Genomic DNA, 15,243 nt, shown 5'->3' with positions numbered 1-15,243 from the left:
GTCAGACTCGAGAGTTCAGTTCCTTTGACGGAGGCATGCGGGATGTTCAGGCAGTTGTTTCCTTTCTCCAGGAGTGTGGCTGGGGGAGAAGGGACCCACCCACCACCTTGGCCCACCTGCTGGGTGTGGCCAGGCCTCCGTGACCCCTCCAAGAGTTCACATCTGGCCTTCCACCCTTGGTAGGACCTGCAGTCCTGGGCCCAGAAGGGGCATCCGGAGCCTTTCTGCAGAGGGTCACTGCCTGCAGAGTCACCTGGCACATATAGCCATAGTTCCAAGAACATTCCGTTCCAAGATGGAGCGACCCAGCTGATTGGATTCAGCTCTGCTCTTCGCTGAGTCCCAGCCTGGGCCAGGCACCATGCTATATGCTTTAGGTATATCATCGCTTCGAGTCTTCACACACTTTGTGAGGTTGCATGGTTATTACCCCGTTTACAGTGAGAAACCTAGACCCTGGTGTGGCCTCAGGGGCCTTCTGAACACAGCCCTCCATGTGGCCATTCTCCGTTAATCAGAGTCATCCTGCCGGGCAAAGCCTCCTCGCTCTTCCTCCTATCGGGCTGCTGCCTGGGGGGAGGAGAAGCTCTGTGGCCAGTGACATCTGGCTCATCCCCCTGTCACCCGCAGCACCCAGGACGGTCACCGTACGTAGCAGGCGCTTGGGGAGTTTATTGAATGACTCAGTGTTGCTGCTGTGTTTGCACAGCTTTCTTTGGTCTCTTTTCCTGGGAGAGCACGCCTTGGCTCTGCTTGGATCAGCCAGTGGTTCCTCTTTGCGAGGAGGAGGTGTGTGTGTGCCTTGGCAGATGCCACCTTTAATTGTGAGCTGGAAGGAAAGTTCTCTGCAAACACTGACCCCTTCCACAGTCTCATTTGTCCTGACTGTCTGGCAGGTAGGATTGTGTCTCCTCCCTCACTCATGGCACCCACAGCCCCGTGACCCTCTGTAAAAGTCCCCTGATGCCCTCGACAGGCCTGTGCTGTGTATGCTTCTGTTTTTCTAAGTATCTGGCTTTCCAGATGGAGCCCCTTCTCAGCAGCCCCCTTGGCTGTTTCCCCAGCCCTCATCTTTGGAGCTCTGCGTGGGCCCGTCGGCAGGCAGTTCCTGAGCCAGCGGAAAGTGCTGCGGAAAATTTATGAGCAGCAGCTGGGCTGACAATAACTGCTGACTGGAAAAAGCCCCCTCTCTGGGGGCTGATGAATGGTGGGCTGGCCTAGGGGTATCCTCGCCACAGAGAAATGTCTCCCGTCAGATAAATGGCCTGGACCTTGGCCCCCAGAGCACCTGGCAGGCATCCATCACCCACACGGGGATAAGCTGGGAGGCCATGGAACGAGAAACTTCAGCACCTTTAGAGCCAGAAGGACAGCCTTGCTGTGGCTCTCGTGGAGCTGCGGAGGAAAGGGGAGGCCAGAAACATGATGGGGGTTACTTCTCCCCGAAGGCTGGGGCTCAGCCTTTTCCGGAGTGTGCCTGGCCTGCTGTCTGCCTTCTTGCTTCATCCTGCTCCAAGAGCCTCTGATGGGCGTCTGGTTCTCGGAGCCCCTGGAGGCCGCACTAAGGGGCAGGAGCGGCTGAGGAGAAAGACCTCACTGCCCCCTCCTATGCGGCGGGCTGCAGAGGCCTGAAGGGCAACTGCTACGGGCCTCAGTCAGAGGGACCCCCAGCAGCTTCCCTCTGGGAACAGCTCTTTCGGAACTCGCCCCTCCTCACTCGTCTGACTCAGAGCGGCTTCAGTGGGGCCAGGCTGGCCGCCGAGGGGCGGCCATGGGCTTGGCCTGCGGGCCCAGCTTGGAGCTCGGTCCCTTAGAGTCAGGGTGTGCCAGGGACCAGGACTGGATCTTACGGTGCTCTCGCTTGCTCTCCTTTTCGTATGGAAATTCGGGCTAAGGAGAGCAGTGGGCCGAAAGGCAGCTACTGTCTTTTTTTTTTTTTTTTTTTTAATGCAAAAGCATCTGTTTAAATACTTTCCGCCTCAAAGGAAAGAACGCTAGTGCATTCCAGAGCAGGAGGCCTCCTTGGGTCAGACTGGCTGGGTGTGTACAAAGCATGGCAGTGTGCGTGCAATGGTGGTACGGTGGTGAGCACAGATGCCTTCTGAAACACGAGGCAGTGTGTGTATGTGTGCGTGCATGCTTGCTCACCCACCCTCCCACCCGCTGTGGTGTCCCTGTTGAGACTGGGTGCCCAAGAGTGGCTGGGCGTGGGCAGGGACGTGCAGAGGCGTCTTAGTGGTGACTTCTGCAGACTCACTTGGGATTCAGATTTCGGGCCAGTTGATAGCCTCCGAGCCCTTCATGTGTCCTTTGGTCTCAGAGGTGAGATAGACACAGAGCTGGGGAAGGGCTCGGGTGGGGACTGTGTGACCTGGGCTCTCCAGGTTGGTGGCTTCCTGCTGCTCCAGACTGCGCTGGGCAAGGGTGCAGATCAGCCCATACAGCAGGGAGCCTGGCCTTTGCCCAGCCTCTGGCCTCTCTTGCCCCCTTTCTCTGGCTCCTGGACGAGGAGAGGAGTCCATGAGGAAGGGCCTGGTCCCTCATTTTGCTGTTCTCTGCCCTGAGAATCCAACCTGGGCATGCCGGCATTGTGTGCGAAGGAGAGATTCCTGCTGTAGACACCACATCCAAGTTAGAGACTCAGTTCTAAAAACAGTGCGTAGCTTTTGCCGTGTTCATCAGTCAGCCTGTGCCTCAGTTTCCTCATCTGTAAAATGGGGGTGATGATCCAAACCTACTTTGCCAAGTTGTTTGAGCTTAAGGTGAGTTAATTGATGTGGAAATTCTTTGAAAGGATAGGAATGATGTGAAAGCTATTTACCAAAAGTAACACGTGAACAGAAGCGTTCACAAGGCACAAGTGGGTAGCTCAGTGAAGGTTCATCAGCACCCGGGTCAAGAAGCACCTGCAGAGCCTGGAATCCCCCTTACGCCCCTTCTCAGCCTCCCCATCCCCAGAGGTCACACTGCTCCACCTGTGATCTGTGTGAAGTTGTTTTGCCTGGCTCTGAGCATTCCTCCGGGGACGTGTGCATCCACGTCTGCTGTGTGTGCTGGAATAGTAGGCTCAGAGGTAGCCCATGTGCTGAGTGCCAGTGCAGGAACCCAGACAGCTTTGCAGAGCGGCGGCTGTACCCCTTTCCACTCCCACCGGCAGTACTGGAGTTCCCTGACTACACATGCTCGCCCACGCTTGATTTTTTGTCGACATGTTATTTCAGTTCAAGGAAGGGTTGTTAATATTTCTTCCTTTGTTGTCTCTGATGCAGATTTTGGAGAGGACCTTGGAACCCGATAGCTCTGACGAGGAGCCCCCACCTGTGTACTCCCCACCTGCCTACCACATGCACGTGTTGGACAGGCCTTACCCCCTGGCTCCCCCAACTCCACCTCCCCGGTAAGCATCTCCCCCACAGTGCAGGGCGAGGGGCAGGAGGATCGGGGTCGGGATGAGTACAACAAGCCCAGAGGGCACCTTGGCTGGCTCCCTCTGTATCCCACCCGGAACAGGCTTCTACTGCAGCAAAGCGCACTTTAGCTAGAGCCCAGGGAGAATTTTCAAGCCCTAAGCATTCTGAGAACAGACAGCCACTGAATTCCTACTCTGGGCTAGGACTGTGCTGAACACCCGGCAGGACACAGAGTTAAACAAGGCTCAGCCTTCACTTTCTGGGAGTCTGTATTCGAGGGAGACCCAGAGTGGGGATGACAGGAGGTGTACGGACGCTTCCCCTCCTGTGCCCACGGCAGACATCACTACCTGATCGCCGTGCTCTTGCCGGCTCAGGTAAGCCGGAACCTCAGAATCCTCCGCAACACAGCGCTCACTGCCAGACAGTCATCAATAATCAATGACGTGGATATTTGGGGTTCTAGGGAGATTGTGGGGATGAGCAAGTAAGTCTCTTTTTCTAGGGCCATTTGATAATCAGAAGCAGAACAGTAGACTGCTGGCTGCCCGGAGACTTTTTCCAGGTCAGGAACTCTGTAATTTAGAAGTTTAAAATGAAGCTGGTCTCTGAAGTGCTTGTTTTTCTGGGCTCTGCATTTGAGGTGGGGCTTCCAGTATCCTTGCCTGGGAAATCCCACGGACAGAGGAGCCTGGCAGCCTATAGTCTACGGGGTCACAAAGAGTCAGACACGACTGACCGACTAACACACTTTGCCTGGTGGCTCAGGTGGTAAAGAATCCGCCTGCCAATGCAGGAGACCCGGGTTCAATCCCTGGGTCGGGAAGATCCCCTGGAGAAGGAGATGGCAACGCACTGCCGTATTCTTGTCGGGAAAACCCCATGGACAGAGGAGCCTGGCGGCTGCAGGTCATGGGATTGCAGGGTTGGATATGACTTAACAACTAAGCAGCAACAACAAGCGTCTGAGGCGGCTGTTGGGAGCCCAGGTTTCTCTTTGTCCTGGAGCTGCTCGTCCTGAGAATGACTGAGGCCTGGGATGGGGAGGGGTGGGGGGACTGATGGGACAGTCCTTGGGGCCTGATCTTGCCTTCTCGGGATCCTGGGAGTCCTAGGCAGTAGTAGTGGAAAACTTTGTGATCATCCAGGCATAGCTAAGAATAACAACTGCTGTTATTAAGCACCCTTCAAACGCCAGAAAATGGCAAGATTCTTTACCTATACGCTGGCATTCAAACCATCTAACAGCTGTGAGGTAGGCGCTGGTGTCATCCCCATTTTATAGATGAAGAAACTGAGCCCCAAAGAGGTTTCATAACTTCCCTAAGACCACAGAGCTCGAACCTGAACCCAGGTCATTCTGACTCCAGAGCCAATAAACGCCATCCCCTGGTGTGTCCCGTCATCCCCTAATGAGAAAAACTTCTGTGATTGTAGCTCAGGGAGCAGACAGTGGCCTGTGACGTTGTTGGGGTGAGGAGCGTTGTTTGAAGTCAGGGACAGAAGCGGAGCTGAGGCTGTAATGAGGGAGGCATAAGTAGATATTCTGGGCGAAATCTTCATAGGACTTGCAGCCCAGGATGGGTCACGATGCCCAGGGCTAAATGATTTTCCTTTGACATTTTCTTAATATTCCAAGATGGTTAAAAAAAAAAAAAGTTCAGTTTCTATTAGGCAGAATAGTTCTGCCTATTTTTCCAAAGGGAAAACTTAGCCCATCAGAGACAGCATCCCACTGTAAACCGGGCACGGATATCCCAGCTGCATCCTTCTCCCCCTCCCCCGGCATCGTGGCTGGAGGAGGGCAGAGGCCATGCAGCCTAGTGACAGGAGCCCCAGTGGGCACTAAGCGACCTCTGGACCTGACCAAGGCTCCAGAAGCCTCACTCACACCCCGTGACTTTGGACGAGCTACTGCCCTTGCCTGAGGTTCAGGAGCCTGACCTGGGAAGGAAGGCTTTGCTGGGCTGGGGGTGGATCCAGGGAAGAGAGCCTGTGAGTTGTGGAGTCAGACAGAGGCCGTGTTTCCCCCCACCTCCCCCATCCCTCAGCCGTCTAACTTCTGATTCTTGAGGTGCCTTTGGCTCACTGCTTACCCTCTCTGGGCTCCATTTGCCTCATCTGTGAAATGGGAACACTCATCCCCATCTCAGCACTCTGGTGAGGGTTGAATGAGATGCTATGTGCGGGGCACTTAGCACGGGCCCAGGTGTGAACCAGACGTGTCAGCAGACGTCCCACCCCGGCTGCACAGCGGGCCTCTGAAGTCAGCTCTGATGGTGAACACCGAGACCAGAGTTAAGGCTGTTCCCAGAGGCTGGTGTTCAAAAGAGGCAGGCCTCACCTCTGAACACCTGCCGCTTTGCTCTGGGCTGGCCCTGCTAGGCCCAGATGGCCCAGATTCCCACCCCCACGACCGCCCCCAGGGCCTCATGCAGTCTCTCCATCCGGGACGTGCATTCCTAGCATTTAGGAGCCATCTGAAGCGGACAGGTGCTGAACCGTGTGTGATACAGAGAAGAGGACCCTGCTACCCTGACCTCCCAAGGAGTTCGGAGTCTGGGGGCAGGTATAGACACAGGGCAGGGTACAGGGAAGGCAGCCTAGAGGAGCTGAGGTCCAAGCTGTAGTCTGCCGAAGCGGAGGACAGGAGGGCATTCCAGGCAAAGGCAACAGTACATGCAAAAAGGCCTGGAGGCAGGAGACGGGGCCCATCCGAGAGAACTCCAGGAAGTGTGAAAATGCCTGGTGGGACTGAGGCTGGCAGACAGTGGAAGCCCTCGTGGGTCCTCCGAGGAGCTCTGACCTTATGCTGCACCCAGGGGTTCAAGCAGGAGGGTGGCGGGATCATGTTAGTGTTTTAAGCATCTCCTGGATGCTGGGGGCAGTAAGAGGTGAGTTGGGGGAGGAGGAGGGGGCAGGAATGGCCTGGCTGCTTTCTGCCACCTCCAGGCACTGGACTGCCTTTGAGACCAAAGGTGGAGCCGGGTTTGGGAGCTGCTGGGGTGCAGAGAGGCAGGGAGCCTGCCTGGAATGCTGGGATCCCTAGGCCCAGGTTTCACCAGGATGATCTGTGTGCCCGGTGACAGGCCTGACCCATCTGGACTTCCTTGCCTTTACCAGAAATCTTGCTTGGAAGGCTTGTCACTGAAATCCTTCTGGGCTCTGATATTCTTTGGGTAAGCCTAGGGGTCTGAGTCTGTTGGCACTTGGAATTCTAGTTCTGGGTGCAGTCAGAAACTCTAGGCCAGAAGAGCCTTCCCAGCCTTCCCTCTCCTTTCCTTCCCGCAGCCTGTCCTTGCCTCTTTCTCCTGAATGAAAGACTACTCTGAAGCCCCAGCACCCCTCCTTACAGGCCACCTGCTGTTCTTCTGTTGAAATTACAGCCTTGGAAGTTTTCGTTTGCCTCTCAGCTCATTTCTGACATTCCTTTCCGACCACAATGGAGTTGCCTGGCCCAGCCTGTGCTCAGGGTCGCCCCTGGCTCTTGCAGCTGTGGGCTGACCTCATCTCAGCCCGAGCCAGGGCAGGGGGATGGGCCCACCCCCCGCTCCAGGACCGTGGGCCCAGCATCCAAGGACCCTCAGCCTCCAGCTCCTTGTCCCCCTCCTGACTTGGGTGCTCAGTAACAAATGTCTACAGGGGGCTGGCTGCAACTCTGGGGCACTCTCCAGGGCTTTCCTGGGTAACTCTGGGTGTGGTTGAGGTGGGGTGGGCACCCATGGCCCAGTGAGGACCCTGAAACCACAGGAAGGGTGGTGAGGCTGGAGGCGATTTCTCCAGGGTGTCGTGGAGTGGGGGGTGGGAGATGGTCTGGCCCTTGGAGCAAAATGAAGTTGCCAGCTCAGAGGCAGAGGAGTGATGGAGCAGAAAATATGCCCGGGATTCGGAGTCCCGGCTGTGATGCCGGGCACCCCCTCCCCCCGCCCTCTGGAACAGCGAGAGGGGCCCGGGGTTCCCTGGCTGCCGTCTGGAGCTGCGCTCCCACCACGCACTTAGCAGCTTGTTATCCTGTCTGCTGCCGCCCCCGCCCTTCCCCCTGGGCCGCCAGGCCACCCGCCCAAAATAGAAAAGGAAAGGAAGTTATTTCCATCGTCAGTGGCAGCCCGGAAAAGCTCCCCTCCAGTGAGTGGGCGGGCGGGATTCCTGGAGCTGGAGACCAAATCAAAGCCGGCCCCGCGAGAGCGGCCCCCACCGCCCCCGGCCCTGGCCTGCCTTCGCTGTGTGTCATTTCCCTGATTCAGCAGAACACGTGTTCTGCGGTTGCCACGCTGCAGGCCGCCGGGGAGCTGTGGGGAGCTCCTGGCCCGGCCCCAGGCTGCCCTCGGGCCGGGACGGCGGGGCAGGAGGCCGGGGGGGTCAGGGCGGGCACGTGCCCACGGCCCCCTTCCTAGCCCCCCTCCCGCTGTGGCCTCTGCCTGAGGCCAGGAGAGCAGCCCCTGCCAGTCCCATCCTCAGTGTGACCTTCCAGCTGCCAGTCAAGGCAGCTTCGTGAGGGGCTCCCACACACCAGAGCAGGGCGGCAGTGGTTTGCAGATGAGGGGAAAGCCCCACAGGGGATAGGTCTCCCCTGGGACCACCCACCAGGTCTGGAGCCTGGGTCTGCTTGCCCTCTAGAGACCCTGGTGTCCCCGTGTCCCCTGATTCCAGCAAACCAACACTGGGGAAGGCTGGGCTGTCAGCCACTCTGGGTGTCTCTTCCCTGGGAGCACACCTATCACTCAGCACCCAGGAGCTCGTGTTATCCTGGATGCTAGAGACAGAAGGCTGAAGGGCTGTGACCCCTGCATCTGTGTCCACATCCACAGCACCCAACATGAGCTCTGCCAACGCAGGCCAGAGACCTTTTGTTTGTTTGGCCAAGACACGCATGGCGTCTCACCTCCCTGACTCGGGATTGAATCTGCACCCCGTGCGTTGGAAGGTGAAGTCATGGCCCCTGGACTGCCAGGGAAGCCCCTACGCCCAGAGACTTTGCAGACACCAGGTGGCTGGAAGCAGTGAGTGTCTGGCGCAGTAGGCGTCCAGGCCCAGAGGTGAGGGCTCAGCCAAGGCCTGGCTGAAAGGGGAGCTAGGGGGCTGGGCCTCCGTGCTGGAGGCGGCTGGAAGCTTGGGCACGTGGGTGCCATTCTGAGCAGGATCCCAGGGTGGTGGGCCAGGACACCTGTGTGTGGGCCTGACTGTTCCCTCCTCATCCTCACCTGTCGCCCTCCAGCATCGACGTGCTGGGCTCCGTGCCCCCTTCCAGCCAGAGGCGCTACCGCAACTGGAACCCCCCACTGTTGGGCAACCTCCCCGAAGACTTTCTCCGCATCCTGCCCCAGCAGTTGGACAGCATACAGGTAATGGGGGTCCCCCCGCCCCCAGCCTGTGCAGCGTCTCTATGTTCGCGCCAGTCACTGACCCTCCCTGACGTTTAAGCCCAGGCTAAGCTGCCCTGGGGTGGTACGGAAAGAAGGCTGAACCAAAAGCCTCCTTCCCCATCGGGGCCTGTAAGGTTTCCCCTTCCACTTAGGAAGGGGACCGCCCTGAGGATACTCTCTGGTGAATGGCATCACCCTAGGGTGGCAGGAGTTGGGCAGGGGCAGGGTGGGGGGTCACTCAGTGACAGAAAGGCAGAGCAGCTTCCTTCCTTCCTTCCCCGGGGAAAGGGCCAGGATGCTTCTCCCCAGAGGCTGGCCCTTGCAAGCAGTCTCCTCTGAGATGGCCAGGACAAGGAAAGTATGAGTATGGGGACTCTGAGCCATTTGAAGATCACTCTTCAGGACTATTCAGGTTTTGACGAAGGGCATGCTGGGGGGAAGGTCCAAGGTGTCAAGCTGGGGAGGTGGAGAGTAGTTCCTAAGCCCCTGATGCTTCCTCAGCACAGAGGGCTCTGGTCTGTTACGTTGAGTCTTGGCTAACAGCTCGCTCTGGGTGGAGGAGGTCCTGGCCTCAGGGTGTGGCCGCAGCATCCCGGGAAGGACGCTTGTACCCCCCGTGCGCATGGGTGTTGGTGCAGCATGCGCCCTTGTGAGTAGGGGGTCCGTGTGCTTGCTCCCTCCTCAGGCCACCTCCAGGGGCTCCAAGCTCGCAAGCACGGAGGGAAGCCTGCCGCCCGTGGCGGGGCCTGAGCCCCGGGACCAGGAGAGCCGCTGGAAGCAGTACCTGGAGGACGAGAGGATCGCGCTCTTCCTGCAGAACGAGGAGTTCATGAAGGAGCTGCAGCGCAACCGGGACTTCCTGCTCGCCCTGGAGAGAGGTGGTGCCCTGGGCCAGGGCAGCCGGGCCGGGGCGAGGGGTGTCGGCCGTAGCCTGGGGCTCCGAGCCGGAGGTCTGAGTTGTCCAGGAGAAAGTATGAAAGCGTGAGTCGCTCAGTCATGTCGCTCTTTGCGACCGCATGGACTGTAGCCCACCAGGCTCCTCTGTCCATGGGATTCTCCAGGCAAGAGTACTGGAGTTGCCCTGCCCTCCTCCAGGAGATCTTCCCCACCCAGGGATGGAACCCACGTCTCTCATGTCTCCTGCACTGGCAGGCAGGTTCTTTACGCCTAGCGCCGCCTGGGAAGCAGAGTTCTGCTCACAGGGACCTGAGTCATCGGGACTTAGCGGGAGTGCGGGGCGCCCTCTGGGCTCTGCCCCTCCTTGCGCCCCCGCACTTCTGCTCTGTGCCAGGCGCTGGCGGCTGCCCTGTGCGACGGGAGCTCCAGCAGTAGAGGGACTGTGTGGCTGGGTGCCAGGGTGCGTTCCTCCCTGAGCCGAGGACGTTAGAGCAGGGCCTCTGGAGGGTTTGGGGGTGTTGGGGTTGTTTCTGGGCCAAGGATCCTACTCCTCCGAGCCTGGCTGCCTTCCCCCTTTAGAGTGGGAAGGTTTGGGGTGGCGCACAGTGAGGGGCCTGTGGGAGAGAGGTGTTGTGTGTACACGTGTGTGTGACTGGCAGTGTGTTTTGGTCAGGAACATGGTGTGCAGAGGAAAGTCTGGCCTGAGACAGAGGAGCCGAAGGCTGGTCCCAGCTCTGCAGTAAAGATGCTGGTGGGAGTCTCCAGGCCTTTCCTTTTAGATGAAGGGCTGGACATTCCAGTTTCTCAGGGGCCTGTTAATTTTGACATTCTCACCTTCCAGGCAGTGCTTTCTGTGTCTTTGAGAGTTCTGGTTCTTTGAGAGCCCATAGGTGTCACGTGTGCACGTGTGTGTGTGTGTGTGTGTGTGTGTGTTTCTCAGGGTTTGGCCTCCAACCACCTCTCAGCTCAGGCGGCCCTGGGTGTGAGCTAGCTTCCCTGACCAGACTGTGGGCCTTTTCCAGATCGACTGAAATACGAGTCCCAGAAATCATCCAGCAGCGTGGCCGTGGGAAATGACTTTGACTTCCCCTCTCCTGTCCCAGGTAACCTTGCCTTCGAGAGAGAGAGAGAGAGAGAGAGAGAGAGAGAGGGGCCTGGAGGGTGTGGGGGGCTCACAGCCCAGGGGTGTCTGCATATTTGGAGTTTGGAGAGAGGGTGGGGAACAGGCTGCAGAGGATGGTTTTGCCCTATCAGCATATGCCCGAGAGGGGTGAGACGGGCCCTCCCCTCGGCAGCCCTGGTTCCTGCCAACCCAGCGGCTGATGAAGCCCTCACCTGGGGCAGGCCTGCAGACTCGCTCCACTCCTTAGAGGCACTTGGAGCCTGGGCAAGAAGGGGACACAGCACACCACATAATGTCCCATAGGGTGCTGGGGCTGGCAAGGGACTCAGAGACCCAGGCACTGCCCCAGGGGAGCTTATGGTCTTGTGGGGAGTGCAGGAGATGCCTCCAAGAAACAGGGAGCCCGAACCAGCAAAGCTGAGGACGCTTCTTAATTATAGCAAGCACATGCTGGGGGACAGGGAGGGTCCATCTGGGGAAGGTTCATTCATTCATTCGGTAGCTGGGGACTGTCTCCCCCAGGCCAGGCCCAGCCTTAGTATTGGAAGAAGAGAATTTTGAAAGTTTTATATACAAGACGGGGAGAAGCAGGAATTGCCCAAGCGGCTGAAGGAGGGCCCGGGGTGGACGGCAGGCTACTAGGCTGCATGGATGGGGGTGGAGCTGGAGCTGGGGACCCCTCGAGAGCCCCGGTTCCACTCTCAACATCTAGACTGTGTGTGTGTGTGTACAGTGGCCCTGGTCAGTACCCGCCACGCACACACGGGCCTCCTGCCTCAGAGGAAGAATGTGCAGCTTTTGCCCCAAACAGATCTTGCATTGAGTGGTGGAGTGGGGGAGGGGGGCAGAAGGAGGGGGACTCAGTTGATCCCAGCCTGGAGAGAGAAAATCCCATGGAACTGATACATAAGCAACAGGCTGGGAGCTTAGGCCCCACCAGATGTGCAGCGGGGGGTTTAACGGCAGCCACGTGTCCTTGATCCCGAATTAACCATAGACACCGGGATGGCTGAGATGGATCAGAATGACTCACAGGGACTTAGTGGACAAGGTGACTCGGGATTAGCGTGGGGACCTCAGGAAGGCAGTGAGGGACCCAGGTGGGTGCTGAGTGATCCGGGAGACTCCGGCCGGCCAGCTGGGTTCTGACTTAGGGACTCGCCCCACTCTCATTCCTGCTTATGGTCTAACGAGTCAGAAACCCGTGTCTGGGGGAGTCATGGAGAGGTGGACCCTGGCCAGGGGAGAAGGGCATCCCCATGGCGGGGGCCTGCTGTGCACCCTGAGCCTCCGTCCACTGCCGTGTTGATTCTCACACTGCGTCAGGACGCAGGCCAGCCGGCCACACGTGGGTGAACTTTCAACAGCCTGCAGGGGTGCGGGGGAGCCCCGGGGCCTAGCATCTGGTAGCTTCCATGGTGTGAACACTCCAGTCACAGCTGATTTCAAGCTCCCAAGGAGCCTTCACGGGACACGAAGTGGTCAGAGGAGCAGAATTGGGAGCCGGCCCTCCACACAGAATCTTCAGAAAAGGGCCAAGTGAGACTTGGATGAGGAAGGAAGCAAATGCTCTTTGAAGCCTAGTGTGACTCCCTGCCTGAAGCTCCCTCCGGGTTAGGGAGGAAGCCTGTGCTCCCTTCCTCACCTGGAAGGGTGGGGCCGAGGCCCTCTGCTGGGGAGACAGTCCTGACCCGCTGCCTCAGGCCTCGACCAGGGCACTGTCCCCTCTCCAGCTGGCCCTCAGCGATGTCTTCCCCTTTCCAGGAAACAGCGACGCCAACCCCGCTGTGTCTGAAGATGCCTTATTCAGGGACAAGTTGAAACACATGGGAAAATGTGAGTCCGGCCCACGCCCCCTCCCCAGCTGTTCCCAAACAGGCCTGTGGCTTCCTGGGAGGGGAGGGAGCCACCTGGCATTGTTAATGCCCACTGATTCTTGGTGAACCAAAGTGACATTTTAATCACTGACTGGCTCCCTCCGCTTCCCTGCCTCACTTCCCTGTGCAGCTGAGTCTGGATACAAATTAAGTTTTAAATCCTCTTGAGCCAGCTGTCTGCAGAAAATAATATTGTACTGGGACCACCCCCCCACCCCACCCCACCTCCCTTAAGAGTTCACATTCTCTGTGCTTTGAGGCTACTGCTTGGCCGGGGCCAACCGAGTGGGGAGGCCAAGCTCGGTCCACTTTGTGTGGGTGGGAGGCCCGCCAGGTCAGTGGCCTCTTCCTGTGGAGTCCTGCCAGCCTGGGCATGCCTTCCCATACCCCTCCGTCCCCACAGACACACAGCCACGCGTGAACGAGGCTGCCATGCTCTCAGACCCCATTTGAGAGTCTCGGATTCGTCATGGACATCCCAGAGCCAGCTCTGGAGGTGGATGGGGGGAGACGGGGAGGTCTCCCTCTGGGCCGGAGAGGAAGCCCAGCTGCGTGGCCGTCTGTCCCAGCGGGGCCAGGAGGAGCACCCGGATCTCCGCTGTGGGCGGCAGGTCCTGCTCGTGCGCTCGGTGGCCCGAGCTGCCCCTGCAGTAACCCCCACCAGCCTGCCCCAGTCCTGGGGGCTGCCGGCTCACAGGTCTCTTTGTCCCCAGCCACCCGGAGGAAGCTGTTTGAGCTGGCCAGGGCCTTCTCAGAGAAGACCAAGATGAGGAAGTCAAAGAGGAAACACTTGCTGAAGCATCAGTCGTATCCTTGTCCAGCCTGGCACTGGGTGGCGGTGCCGGTGGATGCCAAGGGCACTGAATCCTGCGCTGTGCTCCCTTGGGCTACGCCCTCCCCAGGAGTGGGATGGGCCCTCCCTCGCCCCTGCCGTCTCCACGGGGAGCCTTATCTCTGGGTGCCATTTCTTGACACCCCCACCCCTGGCATGGGGAGCAGGCCAGTGTCAACCCGCTTTGGGCTCAGAAGTTGTCCTACCACTTTTTAACAACTTCTCTGGGGTCATCTTGGGAGAAAGCTTGGTTCTTCCATCGAAATCAGCAAACCTTTCCCTGATTTCTTAAGTTGAATTGCTCCACAGACCTTCCCACCTCCTCATTTCAGATGTTGGTCCTGCCTTCTCACTCTTAGTTCCTCCAGTAGAAATACGGCCTTCCACAATTTTACCCAGATTCCCACCCATACTCATCAGACAGGGCCCAAGATATTAGATGCTGAGCGGCCAAGTGAAGTGAAGAAGTGAAGCCGCTCAGTCATGTGCGACTCTTTGCGACCCCATGGACTGTAACCCGCCAGGCTCCTCCGTCCATGGGATTTCCCAGGCGAGAATACTGGGGTGGGTAGCCTTTCCCTTCTCTGGGGATCTTCCCAACCCAGGGATTGAACCCAGGTCTCCTGCATTGCAGGCGGATGCTTTACCAGCTGAGCCAATAGGGAAGCCCAAGAACACTGGAGTGGGTTGCCATTTCCTTTTCCAGGGAATCTTCCCAACCCAGGGGTCAAACCCGCGTCTCCCGTATTGCAGGCAGACTCTTTACCCTCTGAGCCACCACAGCAGCCAAAAGTGAACAGAAAGAAAGTTGTCCCCAGACATGGGAGCCGGGTGAGAGAGGCAGGTCCTGGCTACTCAGTAGACCCCCAGAAAAGGAGCCTGTGGGAGGTACTGGGATGTTGTCAGGGGATAAGGCTGGTGTGAGGGAGGCCACCTGAGCTCTGGCTGGGAGGTAGAAGGCCAGGGCCAGAGTGTGGGGAGGCCTGGGAGCCCCGAGGCAATGCCTACCAACTCCTGGGACAGTTTTCCTGAACGGCCCGGCAGGCTGGGGGCTGCGGCATCAACGGCCAATCTCCTGGATGACGTGGAGGGCCATGCTTGTGGTAAGGTGGAGAGGGCAGGGAGGCTGGAGCTTTGAGTTGCCAGAATGGGTAGTCCTCCAAGAGTAGGGCCTGGGTGTTTCACAGGTGAACCCAACCAGTCAGGGTGGCGACTCCCAACTACGGGACACATATCAGGGTTGGTGGGCAGGTGACCCAAAGAAATCGGTCCCCCCAACTTGGTCCCACTTTATCAACTACGCCAAAGCCTTTGACTGTGTGGATCACAACAAACTGGAAAATTCTTCAAGAGATGGGAATACCAGACCACCTGACCTGCCTCCTAAGAAACCTCTTTGCAGGTCAAGAAGCAACAGTTAGAACTGGACATGGAACAACAGAATGGTTCCAAATAGAAAAAAGGAGTACATTAAGGTTGTATATTGTCACCCTGCTTATTTAACTTATATGCAGAGTACATCATGAGAAATGCTGGACTGGAAGAAACACAAGCTGGAATCAAGATTGCCGGGAGAAATATCAATAACCTTAGATATGTAGATGACACCACCCTTATGGCAGAAAGCGAAGAAGAACTAAAGAGCCTCCTGATGAAAGTGAAAGAGGAGAGTGAAAAAGTTGGCTTAAAGCTCAACATTCAGAAAACGAAGATCATGGCATCTGGTCCCATCACTTCATGG

General features: G+C 57.9%; 1 protein-coding gene across 5 annotated transcripts in view; it reads left to right on the top strand.

Moving 5' to 3' along the window:
* Positions 1-15,243, top strand: part of CUEDC1 (CUE domain containing 1) — an 85,307-nt gene that overhangs the window by 65,252 nt on the left and 4,812 nt on the right. For all 5 annotated transcript variants that reach the window (XM_069602565.1, XM_069602567.1, XM_069602564.1 and 2 more), the window contains exons 3-9: positions 3,270-3,397; positions 8,626-8,752; positions 9,459-9,651; positions 10,693-10,773; positions 12,558-12,629; positions 13,384-13,477; positions 14,547-14,605. In XM_069602565.1, the coding sequence (XP_069458666.1) occupies positions 3,270-3,397; positions 8,626-8,752; positions 9,459-9,651; positions 10,693-10,773; positions 12,558-12,629; positions 13,384-13,477; positions 14,547-14,605 (754 nt within the window). The remainder of the gene's footprint in view (positions 1-3,269; positions 3,398-8,625; positions 8,753-9,458; positions 9,652-10,692; positions 10,774-12,557; positions 12,630-13,383; positions 13,478-14,546; positions 14,606-15,243) is intronic.

This window comes from Ovis canadensis, chromosome 11 (assembly GCF_042477335.2).
Source record: "Ovis canadensis isolate MfBH-ARS-UI-01 breed Bighorn chromosome 11, ARS-UI_OviCan_v2, whole genome shotgun sequence".
Taxonomy (NCBI): domain Eukaryota; kingdom Metazoa; phylum Chordata; class Mammalia; order Artiodactyla; family Bovidae; genus Ovis; species Ovis canadensis.
The sequence above is the reverse complement of the archived record's forward strand: the minus strand, read 5'-3'. Positions and strand labels throughout refer to the sequence as shown.